The 23,971-nt window shown below is 51.9% G+C and overlaps 8 protein-coding genes; 4 read left to right on the forward strand and 4 right to left on the reverse strand.

The window, feature by feature from the left end:
- Nucleotides 1-291: 291 nt before the first annotated feature.
- Nucleotides 292-3,623, forward strand: RCC_05110 (probable Lon proteinase, mitochondrial precursor; the record flags this gene model as incomplete). XM_023770386.1 has 2 exons in its annotated part: nt 292-3,402; nt 3,462-3,623. The coding sequence occupies 2 exons, from the start codon at nt 292-294 to the stop codon at nt 3,621-3,623; spliced, it is 3,273 nt and encodes a 1,090-aa protein (XP_023626154.1).
- A 325-nt stretch (nt 3,624-3,948) lies between these two features.
- RCC_05111 (uncharacterized protein) lies at nt 3,949-5,153 on the forward strand (the record flags this gene model as incomplete). XM_023770387.1 has 2 exons in its annotated part: nt 3,949-4,525; nt 4,579-5,153. The coding sequence occupies 2 exons, from the start codon at nt 3,949-3,951 to the stop codon at nt 5,151-5,153; spliced, it is 1,152 nt and encodes a 383-aa protein (XP_023626155.1).
- Nucleotides 5,154-5,445: 292 nt separating this feature from the next.
- On the reverse strand, nt 5,446-9,420 carry RCC_05112 (probable GPI ethanolamine phosphate transferase 1; the record flags this gene model as incomplete). XM_023770388.1 has 6 exons in its annotated part: nt 5,446-6,320; nt 7,013-7,121; nt 7,174-7,321; nt 7,387-7,574; nt 7,623-9,184; nt 9,252-9,420. The coding sequence occupies 6 exons, from the start codon at nt 9,418-9,420 to the stop codon at nt 5,446-5,448; spliced, it is 3,051 nt and encodes a 1,016-aa protein (XP_023626156.1).
- Nucleotides 9,421-9,954: 534 nt separating this feature from the next.
- RCC_05113 (uncharacterized protein) lies at nt 9,955-12,525 on the forward strand (the record flags this gene model as incomplete). Its single annotated transcript, XM_023770389.1, has 1 exon — nt 9,955-12,525. The coding sequence occupies one exon, from the start codon at nt 9,955-9,957 to the stop codon at nt 12,523-12,525; it is 2,571 nt and encodes an 856-aa protein (XP_023626157.1).
- Nucleotides 12,526-12,992: 467 nt separating this feature from the next.
- On the reverse strand, nt 12,993-15,852 carry RCC_05114 (uncharacterized protein; the record flags this gene model as incomplete). XM_023770390.1 has 2 exons in its annotated part: nt 12,993-15,414; nt 15,554-15,852. The coding sequence occupies 2 exons, from the start codon at nt 15,850-15,852 to the stop codon at nt 12,993-12,995; spliced, it is 2,721 nt and encodes a 906-aa protein (XP_023626158.1).
- A 1,124-nt stretch (nt 15,853-16,976) lies between these two features.
- Nucleotides 16,977-19,729, reverse strand: RCC_05115 (probable vesicle coat complex COPI, beta^ subunit; the record flags this gene model as incomplete). XM_023770391.1 has 4 exons in its annotated part: nt 16,977-17,991; nt 18,042-19,534; nt 19,588-19,650; nt 19,712-19,729. 4 exons carry the CDS (start codon nt 19,727-19,729, stop codon nt 16,977-16,979), a joined length of 2,589 nt encoding a protein of 862 aa, XP_023626159.1.
- A 500-nt stretch (nt 19,730-20,229) lies between these two features.
- Nucleotides 20,230-20,821, forward strand: RCC_05116 (related to Phosphatidylglycerol/phosphatidylinositol transfer protein; the record flags this gene model as incomplete). XM_023770392.1 has 2 exons in its annotated part: nt 20,230-20,417; nt 20,476-20,821. The coding sequence occupies 2 exons, from the start codon at nt 20,230-20,232 to the stop codon at nt 20,819-20,821; spliced, it is 534 nt and encodes a 177-aa protein (XP_023626160.1).
- Nucleotides 20,822-21,152: 331 nt separating this feature from the next.
- On the reverse strand, nt 21,153-21,731 carry RCC_05117 (V-type proton ATPase subunit F; the record flags this gene model as incomplete). XM_023770393.1 has 4 exons in its annotated part: nt 21,153-21,293; nt 21,370-21,507; nt 21,575-21,610; nt 21,672-21,731. The coding sequence occupies 4 exons, from the start codon at nt 21,729-21,731 to the stop codon at nt 21,153-21,155; spliced, it is 375 nt and encodes a 124-aa protein (XP_023626161.1).
- Between the last annotated feature and the right edge of the window lie 2,240 nt (nt 21,732-23,971).

Genomic DNA, 23,971 nt, shown 5'->3' on the forward strand with positions numbered 1-23,971 from the left:
GCAGAAAGTACAACATCTTCGACTGATAGAGGGACAAGTGAAACTAGGTTGCATCCTCACTGCCGATCTCGGCTTTGGCTAGTTCTATTCTAGCGCGGCATCAATGATCAATTGATGTCTAAGCCGCGGTGACGCTTTGAGAGCTAATAGTCGCCTTCGTATCTACCCCAACATTGCCTGCCCATTCATGCCTGGTCGTCTTTGCCTGCATACCATTGATAATCCTCTCTAACAATCTCTTCCTCGTAGCTTTCGCTTTTTCAACAAACCCCCAGAGAGCTCCCCGAGAGCATGGTGTACGGCCGGAGTCTGGCATGGCGGAATGCGCTGCGCAGTTCATCATTCAAGGCGGCATCTCGTACAACTTTCCACGCGCACCTTTCTACGAGGCTGCCGCCACCGCAGTCATTAAACACACGGCCACAGCAATATCTGCGAACGACGATATCGTTATCACGCGACTTCTCCACCTCGCCTGCTAGACGGAAGGAGAAGCCCCCGCCACCACCAGAGGACGAAGCAGAGCCAAAGATTGAGAGTAAAGAGGAGAAGGAGGAGGATTCAGCAGCGAAGAKCAAGGACCCATCTCCAACGCCAATTCCTGGAGCTATAGATGGAAAGGCGGCAGGTGCAGCGGGAGGCGGTGAATCTGGATCCGGCGCTGGAGGCAGCGGCGATGGACCGGGTCGCAAGAAGAAGGCAGGCAAGACCGATCTGGTGAAGCCGCAGGTTCCAGATGTCTACCCACAAGTCCTGGCCATTCCAATCACGCAGCGACCGCTGTTTCCCGGATTCTACAAGGCCATTACTATTCGCGACCCCAACGTTATTGCAGCAGTGCAGGAGCTGCTGAAGCGAGGGCAGAGCTATGTGGGTGCTTTCTTGCTCAAGGATCAGGACAGCAGTCAGGATGTTATCAACGACCCGAGTGAGGTGTACGATGTGGGTACCTTTTGCCAGATCACCGGTGCGTTCCCCGCAGGTCATGGACCGGAGAAGGCATTGCAGGCGGTTCTATACCCACACCGTAGAATCAAGCTGAGCGAGCTAATTCCACCAAACCGTGGTCCTCCTGCAGCACCGGAGCCGGCTGCAGCAGAGGTCTCCGCTGCACAAGCCACCATAGATGCCCCACTTCCAGAGGAGACATCCAAACAGACCGAAGCTGAGGAGAAGAAGGGCGATGTGGTGGCCAGCTTTGAGGAGTCGAGCGCAAGCAAGGAAAGCAAAGACAAGGACAAGCAGCTATATCAGCCGACCGACTTCCTTCGATCGTGGCCCGTGAGTCTCGTCAAGGTTGACAACTTGGCCGATGAGCCTTTCGACAAGCGATCTCCCACCGTTCGTGCGTTGATCTCCGAGATTGTCAACACCTGCAAGGAGATTAGCAACTACAACCACCTCTTCCGCGATCATGTTTCTGCTTTCGCCATGTCACAGACTGCAGCCAACATTGCAGATGAACCCGCCAAGCTTGCCGATTTCGCTGCTGCAGTATCAGCTGGCGAAATGGAGGAAGCTCAAGCAGTTCTTGCTTCTCTCAACATCGAGCAGCGTCTCAGCAAGGCCCTCGAAGTGATCAAGAAGGAGCACATGAACGCACAGCTGAGTAGCAAGATCTCCAAGGATGTGGAGAGCAAGATCCAGAAGCGTCAACGCGAATACTGGCTCATGGAGCAGATGAAGGGTATCCGCCGCGAGCTCGGCMTGGAGAGCGATGGCAAGGACAAGCTGGTTGAGAAGTTCAAGGAGAAGGGCTCAAAATTGGCCATGCCAGAGGCCGTTAAGAAGGTTTTTGACGAGGAACTCAACAAGCTAGCACATCTGGAACCCGCGGCGAGCGAGTTTAACGTCACGAGGAACTATTTGGACTGGCTAACGCAGATTCCATGGGGACAACGCAGCGCAGAAAACTTTGGCATCCAGCACGCGCAAGATGTGTTGGATGAAGACCACCACGGATTGAAGGATGTCAAGGACCGTATTCTGGAGTTCATCGCCGTGGGCAAGCTACGTGGCACGGTGGAAGGAAAGATTCTCTGCATGGTCGGTCCACCTGGTGTTGGAAAGACGAGTATTGGAAAATCTATCGCTCGGGCGCTCAACAGGCAGTACTACCGTTTCAGTGTGGGTGGTCTGACTGATGTGGCCGAGATCAAGGGTCATCGAAGAACTTATGTCGGTGCTCTCCCCGGTCGCATTATCCAGGCATTGAAGAAGTGCCAGACAGAAAACCCTTTGATCTTGATTGACGAAGTTGACAAGATTGGTCGCGGACACCAAGGCGACCCTTCAAGCGCACTTTTGGAACTGCTAGATCCCGAGCAGAACAACTCTTTCCTTGATCACTACATGGATGTGCCAGTCGATCTGTCAAAGGTTCTCTTCGTCTGCACAGCCAACATGACAGACACGATCCCCAGACCTCTACTCGACCGAATGGAGATGATCGAGCTCTCGGGATACGTTGCTGATGAGAAGATGGCAATTGCCGAGCGATACTTGGCACCCCAAGCCAAAGAGCTATCCGGACTTCAAGATGTGGACGTCAACCTCTCCAAGGAAGCCATTGCAGACCTGATCAACAAGTACTGCCGAGAGTCTGGTGTCCGAAATTTGAAGAAGCAGATTGAGAAGGTCTACCGCAAATCAGCTCTGAAGATCATCCAGGATATTGGAGAAGAGGTACTCAGCGAGGACAAGGCACTCACCGACGAAGGCAAAGCAGCAGCGGAAGAATCCACCAAGGATGAGTCGGATGTCACCGAAACACCAGAGAACATCGAGCAAGAGACAACAGAGACTCCACGCGTCGCGTTGAAGGTTCCAGACTCTGTTCACGTGAACATTGGAAGCGACAACCTGAAAGATTACGTTGGTCCACCAGTCTTCACCTCTGATCGACTTTATGACACAACACCTGCTGGTGTCGCAATGGGTCTAGCATGGACTCAGATGGGCGGCGCGGCACTCTACGTTGAGACCATTCTGGAAACCGCCTTGTCGTACTCTTCCCGCCCTGGACTGGAACGAACTGGTAACCTCAAGGCAGTGATGAAGGAGTCGACCTCCATCGCATACTCTTTCGCAAAGGGTTTGATGGCAAAGAGGTTCCCGGGCAACAAGTTCTTCGAGAAGGCTCGGATACACTTGCATTGTCCCGAGGGTGCCGTTCAGAAGGATGGGCCTTCGGCTGGTATCACCATGGCGACTAGTCTGTTGTCACTTGCAATGGACAAGCCTCTGGATCCCACCATCGCTATGACTGGAGAGCTTACCGTTACCGGCAAGGTGCTTCGTATCGGTGGCCTGCGTGAGAAGACCGTTGCAGCACGAAGAGCTGGAGCGAGAATGGTTGTTTTCCCTAGGGATAACTTGAGTGACTGGCTGGAGTTGCCACAGGTAAGCCGGAAGCATTCCAACGTATCCACCACAAATTACATGCTAACAATTCAATGTAGAATATCAAAGAGGGCATTGAAGGCAAGCCCGTGGAGTGGTATGCTGATGTCTTCAAGCTCGTTTTCCCCGATGCGGACGAGGCGGCGATGAACAACCTTTGGAAGAAGGAGCTGAAGAAGCCAAGCAAGGAAGAGAGAGAAGCCGAGGAGGACGATGACTGAGAGTCGAGCTTGATGAAGACTCCGCTCCCTGTATATAGACCTGACATGCCAGTCCCGCGCGAGCGGAGGATTGAGCTGTTTTAGACGTCGATGCCCGCGTGGCTTGTACAACAATCACTACAGCAGACATTGTAGGACAGAAATGAGCAGTTGTACGTATGTGGTATGTGGTTGCTTCCTTCTCAGTCCATCCTCCTGCCTTCCCGCATAGGGAGAAAGACCTACCCATGGTCAAAAGAGACGTTTCGTGGTGAGACCCGACAGAAACCAGCATACCTTATGTTGTATTTCGACACAGAGGTTTATCACAGCAGAACTTTCCGACATGATTCCAACCATATTTGCTTACCCAGCCATCTGCCTCATCCAAATCCACACATCACTCGCTTGGAAAACCATTGCTCACCGCGGCCTCTCCAGAGATGCCAGCGACAAATACGCCCTCGCCGAGAACACCGCCGCAGCAATGCAACGAGCCGCGGAATTCGGCCTCCCAGGAGTTGAACTAGACATACGATCAACAAGCGATGGCACGCCAATCGTCACTCACGATTACCATGGTTCCCAGGAGACAATCATGGATGGATCGGATGGCTTGTCGAATCCCATCGACATCGCTCTGGCAAATCAGACTGCGCAGCGACGGATCAAATACTCTACACTTCCTTATTGGTTTTGGAATCAGAAACCTTTGAAAGTATATGGACGAGGTGGGAGGATTATTCAAAGCGCCGTGGAGCAGAAATTGGAGAGTTTGGAGGATATGCTTGGACACCTGAGAGATCTTGGAAAACCTGATTTTAAATTGTTTCTTGATATTCAATCACCTCTTGTTTTTCGCACTTCAGCTGCTTTGGTCAAGAAGCACAAGATGGAAGATCAAGTTCTCCTAAAATTCTTCGGTGAGTCTCCCTCCCATTCTCATCGCAGACATGTTGCTAACTTCAAGCCTCAGCCAAGAGAGCCCTCGACTCGAATAAATACAACTACACTGGTCCAGAGACCTGTGTACATATAGCCCAGCAAGAGGGTTTCCAAGACCTACAAATCATCCCACAATTCAACGATGGAGAAATGACTGTTTCCAACGAAGAGGTCTTCATCGACGTCTTGGACACCAGATTATCAATACCCCAATACCTCAACTGCTGGCACGTCGCATCCAACGCTTCAATCATTCGTATGCCCATGGTCGCTACCAGCGTCCCTCGCTCCATTCCCTCGAATACCCCCTTCACCGACGCAGCCGTCCAAGCGCTGACATGGGCTTCTTCACATGATCTCCAACGAATGGCTATTGGACCCAATCCTTCCGTGGGTCGATTTATAGGCTCGACATGTACATATTATAAATTCGCAGCCGGGAAATTGAAAGCCAAAGTCTTTGATCGTGCTGCGCAGAATGCGAAATTGTATTTCGCTCGCAGGATGTTGCGGGAAGAGGATTTCTTGGTCGGGGATGCTATGGGTGATGTGGAGAATCGGAGATGGAGTACGGAGTTTGAGTTCTTTGCGAAGTACCTGTGTTAGGTAGGTGGATTGGAAGGATTGGAGTGGATGAGAGGGATGGGGAGGAAGCATGTTGTTGTTTCGCGACTCGACCTGAGAAAACCTACATACATACTACTGCCAGAGGTGTTGATATGAAGATTCTTCACACTGATCTCAAGAATTTACCTCATTGTAGGGCTCACCTCGTCGAAGAAACGTCATGTTGATTCTACCGCTACAACTCGATATGAGGAAAGGAGGAGGAAACAATAGTACGCATCAGAACTTTTGTACATTATCTTTATACAACCCAGCACAACACAAAGCGCCGCTATGCATTACGCCCCTTTTTGCCCGCAGCCTTGATAGTCTTGCCAGCTCTATCCGCGGTCCCGTTGACTGCTCCCGTGCTCACATTGACGACCTCCACACCAGAATCTTCCTGAAATTCTACTCCGCGAACAAAAAGCTCGCTAAGAGCCTCCAGACCCGCGACAAAGACACACAGCACACTTGCAATGACAAACATACTGATACTCTCTCCAATTTCCAACCAACTGCCTTCATCCCTCACTTCCCAGAAGAAGCGCAGGGTCAAGTAATCTCCGATTCCCATCACCACGGCGAAGAGACTTCCGCCGCGGAGTCGGAGTCTCTTTGTCAGAATTCCCAAATTGGCGGATACCAGAGCGAAAGGGGCGAGAAGTTTGAGGACTAGGAGTGCGCCTTGGCTGAAGGGGTCGAAGATTGGGATGAGTCTGTAGACGGCATCGAGGGAGAAGGAGGAGATTGAGGCGATGTTTCCTGTGCTGAAGAAGGCGGATTGAAGAATGAAGAGGAAGAAGAGGCAGATTCTTGCGTCGGAGAGTGTGAGGGCGCGGTAGTCGCCAGATTTCAATGCGGCTTCGCGAGCGCGCGCGGCGGTGAGTGCTGCAGCCAAGGGTGTTTTAAGTCCCTTTGCTGCGCCATTGGTCTTGGTGGTGGGAGGTGATGCATTGGTGGCAGCAACGCCGAATTGGTGGATGCGGTGTTCAAGGCGCACCCAGGAGATGAGAGTTGCTGCTATGGCCAAGTAGAATAGACCCTCGTAGGRGATTGTGAGGATGACAAAGAGTGGGCCGAATGCCAGGAAGATGATGGCAAGGCGATGGAGATAGTGATCGCGTGGTCGTAGGGCGTGAAGGAAGGGTACAGTGAGTGAGGCGACTGTTTGTGCCCGTTAGCTAGGTCTGGCTCTTTCTAAATGTCTGATATTCGAAAAGTGAAGACGCGAACGATGTGAAGTCTTGTGGATTGTTCAACCGGCCAATGATCCGATGGAGGCGACTGAATGGGTCGGAAGCGATCCGCCGGTTTGGTGTGATCTGAATGTGGACCAGGAGCGTGTCGGCCGCAACCATGTGTATCTGGAATTTTGAAGAAGCGCAGACTTCTCATTATGAGCAACGACACCTGCTCGTACTTCGTGGTGTAGGAGAAACACCAGAATGTTTCTGATCGGAGATTCTTTGGTCATGAAGTGCCGCAGATAGTCGGCGTTCTGCTCTGGCTTGAACACACTTCCATGGTAGTACTTCCAAGGCAATCTCCAGCAGATTTCCCAAGCGAGACCAAGAGCAAACATGATCGGATAACATAAGACCATGAACACGACCAGCGGAACCTGTGACCATAGCGAAAGCTGGTGGAATGCCTCTCGGGGATGTTCAAGAAAGTCAAGCATGTCGTAGACCTCTTCGGGGTTCGTTGGAAAGACGGCCATGGCTGGAGACTTGCTTTGAGATGCGAAGATGAAAAGATCGCGGCCAGATCTGGATCACGCAAAGAGGCTCGCAAATAACAACGGTTCGGAAAAGACGGTTTGCAATGGTGTGTATGAAAGGAATTTGGAGACTCACTCAATGTTGTCCACCCGAGGACTTGCGTCCCGAGCGGGAGACCCTGCTTTGCTTGCAAGGAAGCGACGCTTGAACGAGTCACAACAATCGCAAGCGCGATCAACCCGACCTGGCGCATTGTTAGATCCAATTATGCAGCATGTCAGAACATCGCTACCTACTTGCACACCCAGGATTGCTCTTGAAACGCCATCTTCGGCTATCTCAGCAGCTGGAATTTCTTTTGTCGGCGCGGTCTTGGTGAGCAGGTGCTTTTCGAAAGCGATGTAGAGCAGGCCGATGGCGAGGATGAGCACGCCGCCAAATGAGCTGCGTATTGAATGTCAGCACGTGGACCACCACAGCCAAGGCGGTCTGATGATTATCACACTCACATGAGGTTCGGGTCCTCGACCTTATTCGCAGGCAGCATAGTGAATATGCTCATCGAGGCAGTTGCAGCTGCCCACGTTCCGCAGAGGATCAGATTCTTTTGCACGAATTCAGTCCCGTAGAGCAACGGCCATGCAGCGGCGAGCAAATAGCATATCGTGTAGACTTGGCGGTGATAGTAGCTTTGCACCTGGAAGGACTTAGTAGAGGTTTAAGATGCCCGATTCAATCCACGTACCATGACCTCCAGCATTCCCAAGTAGGCGAGGAGATACAACGCCAACTGGCGGGTATCATTCTTGGAGAACTTTGCAGCAATTCTCCTCTYGCTCTCGAAGATGGCATTTCGCCTCGCAAACACCTCTTCCCAGAACATCACTGGGAAGAATGCATACGCATAGTAGGTGATTGGCGAAGATTGGGTGAATAGTAAGCTGTAGAGGCCTACTAAGATGGAGGAAAAGGCCACAATACCTGCGGTCGGTCGTGACGCCTCGACTTTACCATCAAGCATATGAACATCAATCGCAGTTGTGAACGCAAATGCGATCCAGCCAAGGTATCCTGCGGTGACCAGAGTTCGAAGGAACAACCAGTCGTATGTTTGCAGATAGCGCAAGCCTCGAAGTCCAAGCTGGATGAGCTCGTCGGTACGATCAATGGCCTGCTTGAAGTTTCTCTTGCTGATCAACTGTTCAATCGATGCCAGTCGAGCTTCTACGTTGCTCTGGGCATCCGCGAAGCCCGGGTATGGCTTGTACTGAAGTACCACTGCCATTTTCTCACGCTCCTTGACGTGGTACATTTCGAGGATCTCCTTTGCATTGGTCAACAAAGCTTTGGACTTTTCTTCATCACTGGCGTCGAGGAACGATAGTGGCAGCTCTCCAACAGAATTCACAGGAAACTCCAGACCTGCAAGGTACGCCATGAGAGCAGCGACGTCAGCCTGGGCGACATCGTGGCGCTTGACATGATCCAGATGCCAGTCATGCGAGAACCCATCTTCATGGCCTGGTGCCTTGCCTTTGCGTACAGTAACCGGTTTCGCAACGCCAGATCCCCAGGCAATGAGCGGAGTTCGGGTATTATCTGGATGTCCATCACCGTGGCTTCCCCAGTCACTCATTCCATGGTCTGCTGTGAAGACGTACGCCGTCTCGCCGTCTCCATAAAACTCCTCCATGATCTCCGTAACTTCCTTGACACCCTGGTCGACGACTTGAATGTTCCGCAGGTACTCTTTCGAGTATGGTCGGTATGCATGGCCAGACGTGTCAAGACCGAGGAGATGGAGAAAGAAGACAAGCTTGTCCTGCCGCAGCTGTGCATTGAGCACTTCATCCGTTTCGGCATCCTTGAACAGCTGCTTGACCCGATCGAAGACCCAATAGTCAAGCTCAGTCGCATCTTTGCTAAAATCTTCAAATTCGTGACCATATGTCGCGTCCGTAACTCTGCCTGGAACAGCTCCCGTGGAGAACATTGGCAAGATATCTGGACTTCCCCAACTCCATGTATGCCGACTCCTGTTGAACACGCTGTCGAAGTTGACTGGGTTCATCTTCCATCCAGTCGTCACCGCGGCGACATCCTCGTACAACCCAGCAATCAATGCCACATGTCCTGGCCGGGATTCTGTGGGTACTCGGGTGTGCGATACTCCAAAGGTGCCATGCTCAAGTACTCGTGATCGAAGGAAGGGAGCCAGCGGACCTGGCTTGTGCGGTGAAGTGTCGTTGGCGGACCTTGATGGATCAGGAAAATATTGAAAGGCTTTGTCGGCGCGAAGTCCATCGCCTACGAGAAGATTGGATCAGAAAGGTGCTGTGAAGGAATGCATTGGAATGGGAGGGAGTTCTCCTACCGACATATAAGACCAGACGCTTTGCGGGGGCAGTTGGCGCATCGACACCATGACTTCGCATTCCACTCACAATTGGAGAAACAAAGTAGATGTCGAAGATGGAATAAATATACACGAGATGGAACACGACGGCAATGCCCAGAAAGCCGAGGCGACCAAGGCGCGCCATATTGAAGAATTGACAAAGTCGGCAGCCGCGAACGTGTAAGTGAATGAATGAGGAAGACGTGTTTCCGGCCGGGATGGATATTATCGAGTACCGGATAAACTATTTTGGGGTCTACCTTATCCCTGAGCGGGAAGGCCCGCACTCCGCTCCTACTCCGCCACATCACCTTCTCCCCGTTTCTGTTCCTCTCACTCTGATTCGCACCACCAATGCTTTCTCAATATCGACACAGTGGTCCGCCAATACAAATGGCGAGTAGCTGCAATGCGATGCATTGCCATTCGACTACGGCGACTAGCCGAGCTTCTGGCAAGAAAAGAGCAAACGACAGGCATGTTTTCCACCGTCTCTTTGCCTCCTCCGGATACCTGCGTCGCGCTGCACGATGCGAGCAAAGACCATGGCATCGAGCGTGGAAGTTTGCAAACGCAGCAGTATGCAACTTAGGTCTCCGTTCGCCCACATCCCTCACTCTCTTCTCCCTCCCATCTCAAACGCCAGGCATAGCGTACGAACACACAGAAACTACTCACCATGCCCACTGACACTGGATGGCAACTGTATCGTTCTTACAAAAGCGGCACCAAACATGTCGTTTCCTGGCTTGCGAATGCTGCACGGCAGCGGTGCAACGTTGCGACATTCATGCCAGTCTTGTGCGAAATAACATCTTCAGTGCACGCAGTCACGTTGTCTGCATCTGACCTTCTCACGTTAGCAAAAGAGCTTCTGGCGGAAAGCCGTCCGATGATCCCGCCTCCTACAGGTATCAGCGACACGCTCGTTGTTCTCGCCAGTGTCATCAGTCTCCGTCAGGAAAGCACCACGTGGCGACAGCAAAACAACTCTTCCGACCATTCGCATCATCATTTCATCCGCGTCCTCGAATCTTTGGCCTTGATCCTGCGCCAGGTACAGGCCAACAGTTGGAAGATCAGCAAACAGGACCGCCCGGCTCACTTGCCCACAGCATGTGGACTCAATAATTCCTTTGGTATGCTACATGTGGAGCTCCCGAAGAAGTCCAAAGCAGTGCGGCCCGTACAGGAACCTAGAAGCGAAGAATGTGACCCACCACAATGCTTCGACCTCCCTTGTGAGACTTCAGTCACGCTCGAAAACCGGGATGATGATCGAGATTTTGCTTTGTGCTGTACTTTGAAAGAGTGCCACGACGTCCGATGCTTCATCAAGCAAGTGTGGTCTACGCGATACAACAAAACGGACCCCGTCAGCCTCGACGTAGCTTCTCAGATAACAAGCAACGCCATAGCAATGCTTGCAGTGAGCGTCGACGAGTTTACCGAAGAATATCCCGAGCTTGGAAACTTTGACCAGATTGCGGAATATGCTGAGATTGCACTGGATATCGATGAAGACGGCACAGAATCATTTTCATGCGGAAGCAAAGTTGTACAGTTCTGTGGTAGCACGATCGATCCACGTGATTTCCTCTGCATACCCGCCTGGACTCTGGTACATTTGATCCTGAAAGTGAAGGTTTCGAGGAACATGCGACAGTGCCAGCAAGTGGTTTTGCATCTCAGAACTCATAGTACTCTTGGCGGTGACATATTTAGCAGCCTCGGCGAATTCGGAGAACTTTACCAAAACGGACAGCGACGCTCCGCAGCATTCGCTGGCTGCGATGCATTCACGCAGCTCTTGATCGATTTTCTATTCTCAGACTCATTGCTGACTGTTATTTTCGTCTTCACCCTGCAGGTACAACTGGACATATGTAAAGCCCAAGAAGACATTGTGGGCTCAACGGTCGTTGAGCTGGTAACACGCGCTGAACGAACGGATGTACTTCTCTCTGGTGACATATCAACGGCTACAGCGATAACCGATCACTCGCTGCTTGGAGGCTGCATGCCCATGTCGGAAAAGCAAGCGTCTCTCTTCCACATTATCCGAGCGGGAATCAAGTCTCCCCTTCAAGCGGATTGTGGCGTTGACATTTCGCGCCTGGTGATTCGAACAGGAAGATCCTCCGGCGGTGGCACCACGTCCAAATGGCTGTACAATTGTCCAACTTTGGCTGGACACCTGAAAGTGGTTCTATCTGAACTCGAGCATCAGGATGGAATTGACACTTGCAATCATGGCCTGGTGGCTCACAGCATGGCGCACTTGTACGCTGCCTGTCAGAAGTTATCGCCAAAGCTCGAATGGCCCGACATGGATTGGGTGATTACTCGGCAAGGAAAACAAGGCTTCGGACTTCTTCAAACCACCGACCTGAACGAACCTCTCGCAACAGGAGCACCCTCTGGGGCGATTCAGGCATCGGCCAAAATCTTCGGCCTTTCACTTGGTGTGAAACTCAGCAAGTATACCAGGCAACGTCGGCATGGTTATCATGTACCATGTGTCCGACTACCTCTTCCTTCAGCCGCCGCTTGCATGTCCCGTGCAGCCCGCCTCAAAATCACTTCGACCTACATGCAAACGCGGGAGCAGTGCGTGGCTATGGTTGGAAAGCTAGGGCTGCCCCAAAATACCATCCTCAGAGCTACTTGCCACAGATCTGCCCAAGCCATTCTCTCAGGAACGAAATCCGAGAAGAAGCACAAGAAGAACTGCGGCAATGAAAGTTTGTCTACCGTACAGGTTCTGGCTCTACTCCAATCCAGCCTCACCTCGGAACAAATCGACATGCACTTCCCATTCCACGCATTCTATTTATACTGTATTGTAGCAATGGACACCGTTGTCAAGAAATGCAAGGAGTTGAAAAGATTCCGAACAAAGATGAAACCTGGCATGGCCTTTTACGAAATTGTCGATGAGCTTTTATGGGAAGCTGCAGAGGCGGAAGCGGCTGGTCGTACTCCCACCACCCTTTTGGCGGTCACTAGATCGCTGAGAGAAATTCTGGATTTCATGGGGAGGAATTTGATGGATGTCATGGAGCTTCAGAGTCAACTCGTCGAGACGGAACATCAGCTCTGGAGGGAGGTCGCTGCGAAGTATAGCGAGCGTGCAAAAGTCAAACCTGTGCATGCCATGAGATCGAAATTGTCTCTTCGAGGCTCTGTTATGGAGGTTATTTTGCTTGATGTGGAGGACTGTAAGCCGGAAAGTCGTGCTGAGGAATGAGATGATGGGTAGTATGAGAAGTTGGAACTGCGGTGCGGAATCTGAGGTGCTGGAATTGACTCGATAGATGTCTCTCTTGGAGCTGCTCCGATAGTGTAATTGAAATCTGCTCAATTTCGAGCCGACTCTCATTGTAATTTTGAGTATCCTCACCTCTCATGATGGGAATGTTGGTGTCAGACCCGCGAAGGTATATCTACTTTCATCACTGTTGCTACCAATCTCTTTCTCGCCGTGAGGTTGTAAAGAACGTGCAATGTTGGTAGCAACACCAACAGAAGAGACGAGTTCTATCAACATACTCTGGCGTTGAAATACCCTTGGAACGTGAAGATTTGCTACAACAGTGATACCGTATGAAGAAAGCTCCCAAGTCTCAGTAATGTGATATTGCAACTCGGCAAGCTCGCCTTCTAGCCAGTACAGGTCCCAAGCTCAAGCACCATTCGTATTCAAAAAGTTCATGTTCATGCCACTCCACCATTCGCGCCCTCCCCATGTTGAAAGACAGCGAAGCCTTCCTCGTCACCATGAGCATCCTTCCATCCCTCGCTGTCCACTATTCCAATTATCGGACCCGCAGAACCTTTTGGCATGAACTTCTTCATGAAGCCATCCTGCAGCATCCCAGAGAACTTCTCAAACGATCCTGCAGGATCATAGAATTCGAAGGTGTCGCGAGTTAAGCCCACGGAGATGTCGGGGTATTTCTGCAAGAGTTCTTCAAGCTCTGGCTCCGCTTCATCAGCCTTGCTGCTGTAGTTCGGGCGCTGCGACTTTGGAATGTGACCGCTGGAGGCATTCAATGCGGCTCGGCAGTACTTGTTGGTTTCCATCGACTGGAGTTCAGATTGCAGGACTGCCGCAGCTCGACCGAATGTCGTGCCTGATACAGGGCGACCTTGTACATCGGCATCGGCTGCGCCCTTGAGCATGTAGTATACAGCCTGAAAATGATACTCACACGATTTATTGCTAGCTACAAAGACCGCAACCAGCTTGGAAAGCAGTTTTAGACACAGCTCGGTGAATTCGAAATACGAGAAGTTAAGCATCTTCTCGTCGTTGATTAGCGATACCTTGAGCGTGGTTAGAAGCTGGGTCGGGGTGAATCGCTGGCGCTTTTGTGCCGGGGTACCGTGGTGAGTCTTCGTCGCTATGCTGGACAAGAGTGCATCAAGGACTTCTCCCCTGCTCAAACACTTGTCCGCATGCTTCCAGTCGCGCTGGCGGAGGGCTTTCACTATCGTCGCATCCTCCGCATCGATGCGCTTGAAATTCGTCGGTACCGTGAAGCTGGGAAGCGGAGGGATTGTGACATGAGTGAGTCCAGAGGCCGGACCTTCCAAGTCAGCGACAAGATTCTTGAGAGCACCGTATTTGTCAACGGTGTTTGAATGGGTTTTGGTGATGAATGGACGGCGAGTACTGTGCTGGGTGACCAGAAAGTCGAGATCGTGCCAGACAGCCGTTACAAGAYCGTACCTCCGCGCCGCGCTGTAGAAATGCGCCAGTAGAATCATGACAAGATTTTGATTGGCCAATACGGTGCATTCCTCGAACAGCCGTAGCTTCATGGTATATGACTCTTGACCTTCGCGGTGTAGCAGAGCATACAGGGCCGAGGGCAAAGATTCGGCGCGTTGACGCTTGGTTAGCTCTGCATTAGTATCGCTAGCCTTGGGCTGTGGCTTCTCGAGAATTTGGGCGTGCTCGACGGCTTCCTGCCTTAAGGTGGTGGCTAGATCGCGAATCTTTACAAATTCTTGCTTCGCATCATTTAAGAACGGCCGGCTATTGTAAAGCTGGGAGATGTCATCGATGGTTTGGGTGACATGTAACGCTGTCCTCTGGATGGAATCGAGACCGCAGGATAAATGACCCACAAGCTCGTTGATGTCCATACAGATCTGAACAGCGAAGATCGTTGACATTGGCTGAACCATGCCTGGCTCTCCAATCAAGGGCAGGAGTCCCTTTGTAAAGGCTGTCTTTCCAAGTCCAGACTCGTTGAGCTTTCTTGTCCTGGTTATCTGTGGTATGATGGATAGAAGTGGGATACTGAATGAACTCAACGGGTCCGGAGGGTCCGACGCCGTGACTTTGGTGGGAGCATTCAAACCCTTGGACAGAGGGCCGCCCTGGACGAAGCCACTCTGGACTGCGTCCTGGTAGTACTGCAAAAGACATTCCTGAAGTGCACCAAGTTTCATCGATGCCGAAGGACAAAGCAGGTCCGTTGGTTTGGTGTCGGGTGCGAAATGGGCTGCAAGAGCGTTCTCGCCTCTTGGAAAGACGCAGACAGCGTTATTGTTGAATCCGACCTGGAGGTTAAGGAAGTTCATAATATCAGCCCAGTCGTTGAAAGTATCATGAGTGCTTGCAAAAGCTTCATGCGCTTTGGCAAGCAGCGCAAGAGCGGCGTCGGCGACTGTACCAGCAACCTCGATCGTAACGTCGCCTCGGCAGTATTCGATCCACACGCCTCTGACAAAGACACGCACATCGCTCATATCCTTGAGATGACACCAAAGAGCAAAGACGTCCGTCTCTTCCTCGCCGTCGAGCTCGTAGTTTGGCGTCTCCTCATTGACTCCTGTATTTGAAGGTCCTAATAAGCCCAGCGGGGCAGCTGAAGGCTCTTCAACCTCGAGGTATTCGAACAGATTGCGAATTTCATCAACGGACTTCACCGCCTTCCCGGTGTCGTTCTTCTTCTTCTTCTTTTTGCTCTTTTTAGCGGATGACATGGGCTCGAGCTCGCTACCTGGCGTCACTTCGAGTCCGTCGAGATACTGTTGAATCGTCTGCAGAATGCCGATGAAATGGACATGCCTCCCATTCCGGTCGGCAATCTTGACGTCTCCTTCTGTGGCCTTATGAGCGTACCTATAGAGCGGAGGATGGTAGTCAGCGCATTGAAGACTGGGCAATGCTCGACAGATCTCATGAGTTCTCTCTCATCATACCGTCGTTTCCCCTACGCGAGAGACGCTTGTGAGATGAGCGGGCTTTCAATCCGACTTACCAGTCTGCGGCGCTCTGGCGTCCATCAATGACATCCTGCAGAATCTTGAGGATACCAGCAGGCAYAGTTGCTTGCTGATTCGCAGCGATGATCTTGACAAGCGCAACCAACTCGTGCGACTTGACGCCGATTGTGACAGCGATGTTGGGTGCCGGTTTGCTCTTTTGGTGACCGGCGAGCACGTTGTCGAGCTTGCAATACTTAGCGGCAGTTTTCGCCAACCAGTTGACCACTTTTTGCGTCCCGGCTTTATAGCGCTGGTATCGGCCGACAACGGCGGCGCCTTGATTCTCGACCATTGTGGCGATGGCGAGTTGTGCTGGCAGTTCGTGTAGTGATGATGGATGTTGAAAGCTGCAGGTGTCGGCGGTGGTTCGAATGATGGGGTCGGAAAGGTGCGGCAGAGTGACGGAAGAATTTGTTTCAGCTCATGACAAACGCTGTGCTTGGGCCGAGCTCGATCGAGGTGAAGAACCAGCTCTCCTCGGGAAGTCGTATTTTGATGAGCCCAGAGGTGTCGAATCTGCCACCGTCCACTTCCGGATATTGGAGATTGAACGATTTACCCCGACAGCGCCGGCTCGAGAAACAAGAAGTCTTTCGGACTCGCGCGGTGGCGCGAGGGATCCGCTTTAGTAGACGGTGTGATGTGACGTCATCATCGCCTGTAAGTGAATGAAATTCCAGCGCCTCCTACCAGCATCACATGTGCTACCTTGGGTGAAGCCGCCTCTTTATAAAGCGCCTGATGGAAGGTAAGAAAGAGCCTCTCCGCAAGACATATTCCGGACCGCGTTGCTGGTAGTCCTGTCCCGCTGAGAGCGCCTCGGCATAGCACGGAGAGAGCTCGCCAAATCATCCAAATCAGCAAGCTCACTTCATCGATTTCTCCATTAAACAAAACCTATACAGCGCCGCTGATACTCCTACCTTACTAACAGCATCTATCAAAAGCAAGAAGAGACCTAAGTAGGTATTCATCAGCCTCACTTCCCCGCTTATATCCGCCTGCAATCTCAGAATCAGCTTCATTGCATGCGAGTAGACAAAAGAGTATACTGAACTCGGATGCAGCACAACAAATGGAGCTTTAGATATATCGACATTCCTGAGAGAGCACGTTCAAAAGTTTTCAGTGGCCTTTAAGGTTGTAAGTTTGGCAGAAATTACAAAGCAGATCAGCATATCGATTGTCTTTTCTAAGAAAAAAAAAAGAAGATAGGTCCACGAACCTTTGCTCAAGAACGCCAGTAGCCACCAGTTGACCATCGACCGCCGATCAAAGAACTCGCTGAAAACGTATTTCCCTCCTCGGCCGCACAACCAGTAAGGAGCGAATACCATGGCCAGTTCTGGTGAAACTTGTATTCAATACGCATACCTGAAGCTTTCCTCTCCCGGATTAGCCATGCCTCCGCTCCACTCAAGCCTTTTCCTCTTCGGCATCGGCATCAGCATCAGCATCAGCCTCAACCTCCTCGGCCTCCTCTTCGGCATCCTCTTCTTCCTCCGCAGCGGGCTGTGTCTCTGCATCCCCAACATCAATCAGGTCACCGTACGAACCACCCTCTTTCTCAAGTCTCAACCACTCTTCCCACTCAGGGAACATCTCTTCATCCTCCCCAGGAACACCAATCAACCTCTCGACTTTCCCCTTTCCAGCCTTCGCTAAACTCTTCTTCCAATCTCCAACGATTTCTTTACACCGTCCGGGTCTGTATGTCTGCGCGAACAGCACCGCCTCTGCCTCTCGTCCCGTCTTGAGCAGCACATCCAATGCGGCATCCACATCTCCAGCCTGCCATAGACAAGTGAAAGCCACGTTCCACTGTCCAGCCTCACCGGCAGTCTTCGCTAACCATTTCAGTCCCTCCGAGTCGCAAGAGCTGGTGTAAAGCAGCAGTAATGATCCGAGATCCTTTCCGTTTCGGAAGCACTCCTCTGCGAGTTTCATATCCCAGCCCGTAAGAGCTGCATCACCGACCGTCTTCCACTTGTGCTCCACATCCGCTTCTCTCGCCAACTCCAATGCGATTTGCAGCTGTCCGRGACCCAACGCGAGTTCAAATCGATGTTCGCTATCCGTGGCGACTTCCAGAGCTTCCTCCTTGTAGCCTTGTCCTTCCAAGAATCGGGCGATCTTGTTCTTTTCACTCTCAGGAATCTCTCCTTGCGAGAGCATTTCGGTCGCCGCTTCGAGATCTCCACGTAGGACGAGAGTTTGATATTCGATAACGCTGACGGAAAGAGCAAAAGATGTGACGGCGACGTCCTTGTCGCAAACGTAAACGCGGCCGTCGCGGGTTAGGTAGCCAAGAACGTAGTAAGGTTGGTCGAAGTGGGAGATGGTGTATGTTTGGTCACCGACAAGGTAGTTGAGACGGTTGGTGGAATTGGTGTAGACGAAACAGTCGCCGATCCACTGTCCTGTTCGTACACTATACCAAAAGTCAGCACAACCACATCTCGAGATCTGCAGGATACTCACCTCTCGTTAATGTCACAGACAACCTCAAAGGCCTCCTCAACACCATCCTCGTCCACTGCTCCGGATTGCAGAGCAGCAAGATACTGTTCTCTCGAGTAGCGCAGAACATAGTATGTGTCCTCACATGCCAGACAGACCAGCTCTCCGGACTCGGACCAGTAGACATTTCTCGGCTCGACTTCGATTCTGCGGACAAGCTTGCCAGTCTCCCAGTCGAAGAAGCCGACCCCACCTTGTCCTTTGACTCCGAGAAGGACACCTCCACTCAGAGCTTCAGCTGTGAAACCAACATTGACGCTGCCATCACCGGACTTGGGCTTGAAGTTGCGATATATCTTGACCGAGTATGGTGATTCCCGAATAGCGTAGTCCTTGTCGTTCTCCTTTGAGGCCCATGCAAAGTCCAGTGCGGATCCGAAGGCTTGGTTTCGAAGAGCAAGAGCGGTGTAGATGATGTATTCGCCGTCTCCACACACAGCCACGAAACGACCGTTGGGAGAGTGCAGGAGGGTCTGGGGATAGATTTCGGTGCTGCCGAGATCTTTTGAGGAAAGAGTGATGGCTTGGCCGTCCTTGACTGACTTGTCACCACCTTTGATGACAGATGTGAGGATCTCGGAATGTCTCGCCCAAATGATCTTCCCGGAGCCATCCATCGACACCGCGGGCTCCTCGCGACCCATCTTCACAACCACCGCTCCATCGTCGAAACCCATGGCAATTCCCTGCTTTCCACGCTGGTAAGAGACACACCATGCTCGCTCCAGACCATATGAAAGGGACTGCTCCAACCGGTAGGTGTTTGCGTGCCAGATCTTGACCGTGCCATCTTCAGATCCTGAGATGATGACAGGCAGTTCCGGGTGATAGCATGCGAAGGAGACATTTGATGTGTGACCTTCAAGCGTGGCAATCAGTGCTTTCGTGGTGTAGTCCCAGATCTTCACGGTGCGATCGTCGGATGYGGTTAAGAGGTACGGCTTGTCGGACTGAGGGTAGTATTCCACATGGTTGACACCCTTGGTCTCATGTGCCTCGAGAGTAAAGTTGGGTGTGGAACTTCCCAGACTCCAGATCTTGACCGTCCGGTCCAGACACGCGGATGCGAACGTGTTGGTGTCCTTTGGGTTGATAGCCAGACCCATGACATAGTKCGAGTGACCTTCRAACACCTGCACGCACTTCCATTGCTTGTCCCAATCCCAGAGCTTAATGGTCATGTCATCACTAGCGGTCAGGACAAAAGGCTGTGTCGGGTGCACGACGATGGCGCGAATGTAGTCTGGGTGGGCTTCGAAGGAGGTGATCTTCTCGGATGTGTTGTAGTTGTAGACACGTAGTTGAAAGTCGTCACTGCCGCAGACAATCCAGTTCTTGCGGGCAATGAAGCGGCCGGCTCGGACGGGGACATCGGTCAGTTCAAAGGTCTTGATGATGGCTTGCGTTTCGTAGGACCAGATGTAGACGTGACCGCTGTAGAGGGTGGTGAGGATCTGTTGGAGGGTCAATACTCCCCTCTTTAAACATCAGCCAGTCTATATCTCACCCATGGCTCTGTGGGATGAAAGTCGATACCCTTGACCCGCTCGCTGCGGGCGAAGAGTTGTCTCTGCAGCTCGAGGTTAACGCGGTCGCCCATGACTTTACTCGGGGATAGTCCACTAATCTACCTTGACATCGAGCCTCATCGTTGCGGCTGACCCTGTTGCGTGCGACGCAAGGGATGTATGTGATGGGTGTCCTCCAATTCAATCTCTCACAATCTCAATGCCCTTTTTGTGCCTGGTGGGAGTGTTACGTGTCTCTTGTCGTGGCTCGTGAGGGAGGATCGATTGGGAGGAGATGATGTCTGTGAATTGACATTCAATCGCGTGTGCTGAGGAGGTGGAATCTCGAATGCGACGGACGGTTCTGTCGTCTTCACATGTGCTCCCTGGAATACCTTCAACTTGTCCAGATCGACCCCACAAACTTCGCTCTCAGGCAACAATGAGGTGCGCACGGTCCATCTCGACTGAGACCACGCTAGTAGTTATGACGCCCGCCGAAGCTCAAACGCCGCCGCTGCGTCTTCGTCGTCCATCAGTCAACAGCGGTCAACAGTCCTCATCCTTGCACTCTACACCTCCCACACTTCTCCAACACCTCCAACACTCCCCCTCACCATCGAACTCTTCATCTCCTTACGATGAAGCTCCTCTCCCTCGCCACCTCGGCTCTTCTCGCCGCCAGCGTCTCCGCCCGTTCGCTTTCTTTCACCACGCAGGACGACAAGCTCTCCGTTCCTGGCGACAACCCTCTTGAGTTCTGCGCCGACCCAAAGGACAACGTCCTCGCCCTTAAGGCAGTCGACCTCACCCCAAACCCACCCAAAGCGTAAGCTCCATCCCTCTCTGTTTCCTCCCAGCCACCAGCCACTGACATCTCCCTCCAGCGGCGAGACCCTCAACATTACCGCTTCTGGCGTTCTGTCCAAGGATGTTGAAGAGGGTGCCACCATCCACTACTCCGTCAAATACGGTCTCATTACCATCATCAACACCTCCGCCGACTTGTGCGAAACTGTCAAGAACATCGATCTTGAGTGTCCGCTGAAGAAGGGCGATCTCCAACTATCAAAGGGCGTTGAGCTGCCGAGACAGATCCCACCAGGCAACTACCACGTTGAGGCAAAGATCCTCTCCGTAGACGATGAGGAGGTGACCTGTCTGAAGGCAAGCGTTGAGTTCAAGAGGGGTGGCGCCATGGGTCTGGTTTGGCAGGCAAAGAACGACTTGTAGAGCGCTGTCAATATGTTGAATGTGGGATAATGGAGTTCAAAGGGTAATGCGGTGGTCCAAGAGTATCAGGGGGAATGTGCAGATGAAATGGAATGAGTTAATGGCTGTTCTTCGTCTCGTCTCGTGGAATCTCGTAGTGATTGATCTTGCGCAATTGCAACTCCCCTCAGCAGGGAAGCTCTGATATGCGCAAAGAACCTCGTACCAGCTTCATGCCGTCCGCCCGTCTCAGCGTCTGCTCTATCTCTCTGTGCGCTTCCATAGCAATCGCTTGATGCATTCCAACCTGAAACTCCCAGAACTCCTTCATCCCCATGCCCTCACGACATCATCACTCCCCAAACAGCTTCCTCACCCGCTTCATAACACTATCCTTCTCAGGATCATACGGATGATCCTTACTAGGGATTTCCAAAACGCTAGGGAAAGCCTCCGTGTACTTGTCCACTGTAGCTCTTATGCGATCCGCAATCTATCATTCACTTTCATCAGCGTTTCGTCCCGTCTCCTCTCATTCTCTTGCCCAATCGCCGTGTATGTAAACTCACATGCTGGTTGATCAACAAAATCGCAATATCCTTCCTCTCTTTCGTGAAACTCTCAAAAGCGMTCTCAATCGTGCTGTCATCCGTCTTGCCGTCTACGACCAGGAAATTCTTTTGTGAGTCTGGTGGGTTCGTGACATGCTGTAGCACCTCTCTAGATCAGTCCATAATCCAGTATAATCGAAATCGTGCGAGAGGGGAAACGTACGCCTACGCCTGCGAGGAGGATGCCAGTTACAGAATCCTATGCCATGATGCATTAGTGATGATTCTGGGAGATTCTGGACAGAGTAAAGCAGACGCACTTCGTCACCGATCACGGCGAGGAACTCTCTATCTTTGTATGCGGAAGGTGGGAGAGCCATTGTTGTGGTGGTAAAGAGAGGGTGTGGATGATGCTCGTTGGTGGAGTGAGCTTCCCGTCTGATGTCGTCGGGCTGGCAAGCTTTGACCCTTCCTTCCTCTGCCTTTCTTCACCTCACCTACTGGACCGTCATGCAACACTAACCGATCACCATCATCCTTTTCGGCAGCGCATTGACAGCAATACTCTTGCTCTCCTGGATATGGCTCCTTGTACGCCGTGAAGTTCATGTAGCAAGCACTAACGCGCCACTCAAGGCACTATCATGCAGTCACTGTCTGACCATGGAGGCTTTACCATTGACCTCCGGCCTGGAGAGGGCGATATCCTACACATGCCTTGAATGACAGTCTTATTCCGTTCGCCGCAAGGTACGCGGCACGCCGAAGCTTCTTCTCCTGTCAGCATGGCTCTCGCATTGTGAACGGATCTATCAACATCTGGCCGAGAACAGCTATAAGAGTCAATGGCATGATCTCCAGCACTCCACTCCATTCTCCAAGGCTCAGTTCTTCAAGTTCCGCTGAATTCTCGAGATATTTAATGCCGCAATGGCCGCAACTGAAGTCCTACCTGACGCATTTGAAGACAAAGATGACGGTCTCCTCTAAGTCGTCTGGTCCGTCAAGACTACAGAGTCAATGTCCACCTCTTACCATGTTTCGCAAGACATGAAGCGGTCTTAACTCTGGTAAGAATAAGAACAAGATGCGCAGTTCGCATGTTGGTGCTACTTCGAGGAATGCCGTCGCATCTGACTGTAAGTTTGCACAATTTGGTAAGGCTATGCAGATGGAACTATCAGCTACCACACTGCTGCTCGCGACCATCAAGGCCAAGAAGGTATCAGCCTTTGGGTGTAACGACTTCAGCGATGCGTGTTCCGGCGAGGAGGCAGTGGAGCTCTTCTGCATACCAGCTATCTGCAACTGGAACTTCGGCGGCAAGATGGCTCCAACTTGGGCACCAGAGAAGAAATCGAAGAACGGTCCCCTACCGTACGACAGTCCACGTTATTAATGCGTCGGTGTTCTTATTCCAGAACGAGGTTGATACTCGGAGCACGAAATGGGCTCAGTTCGTGAGAATGGTGGGCAGGAATGCATTCATGGACAGTATTCGCAAGCCGTCCGAGGCAGACTCTCTCCTCAACGTTGTCAACCTCCAGATGTATATGGATATTGTTGGGATTGTGCAGGGGACTGGGCTGCAGCATTACCATTTCTTGAACCTCTCGAAGGAGACACCCTCAGCGGATCACACCATCGTACAGCTTGCAGATGTGATCCTCTGGAAAGCTCGAAACTTGGGACTGAGTGCCATTCGTTGGGGGTCGCAGCCTACCCTTGTCCGCGTGTCGGAGTGTTTGGAGGCTCGTATAGTGGAGCTAGGCGAGTCTCTMCGTAAAGAGGCTATCGAGGATCGAGACATCCGGTTGCGTTGTGACTCAAGCGAGGTTACCTTTGGGACGCCTAACATGTCAAAAAAGGAGATTGTTGCGAGAATTGTGAACGCTGCAGAGTTTACGCTTTCAGAGAAGGATGCGGTATTCCGTGTGGGAACTTCGGGGAGATGGTCGAGAGGGGATGAGATGGAGAGGTAGTGGATGGAACAACAGAGCAGAGGTGCACTTCGTCTGCCAATGCTATGCTATATACCTTACATACCTCGTGCACTCAAAGTACCATCACGTGACGCGAATTAAGTTTCTCTGTTCGGACTGCATGCTTACCTATAGTGCTCACTTTACCAGCACCTGTCCCTTTACTCTTGATTCCGTGATCAAAAAATGCATCGTTCGCTTCCCAGCCCGCTCGCTTACCTCGAGGTATTGAATTAGAATTCACCATGATCCGTGCACACAAGCCATGTTGCAGATCCGGAGACTCATCCCGAAGGGGATTCCTGTTTTTGTCACACACAAGCGAGAGACACAAGAGAGATCGGTCGTATACCGTAAAGAAGCATGACAAACAACAGTAGAGCTCGAAATACGCACCCCAGACATGATTCACGCTTCCTTCGGGCGGGGATGGAGCCTAGCGAAGTGTATATCGTGGTGGACATCTGCCGTGTCAACGAGTACGAGCACACGAGATGCGATGGACAAACGTCCGGCCGAGGCGATCACCGTTGATCGTATGCCACGCGGCAACCTTACCACCGCAAGCGACTAATCATGTCCGCCGAAACACTGGGTGGAGCAGCCTACTTTGATGCAGCTCAAAGGATCTGCGATTT

Source organism: Ramularia collo-cygni (assembly GCF_900074925.1).
Source record: "Ramularia collo-cygni strain URUG2 genome assembly, contig: RCC_scaffold07, whole genome shotgun sequence".
Classification (NCBI taxonomy): Eukaryota; Fungi; Ascomycota; class Dothideomycetes; order Mycosphaerellales; family Mycosphaerellaceae; genus Ramularia; species Ramularia collo-cygni.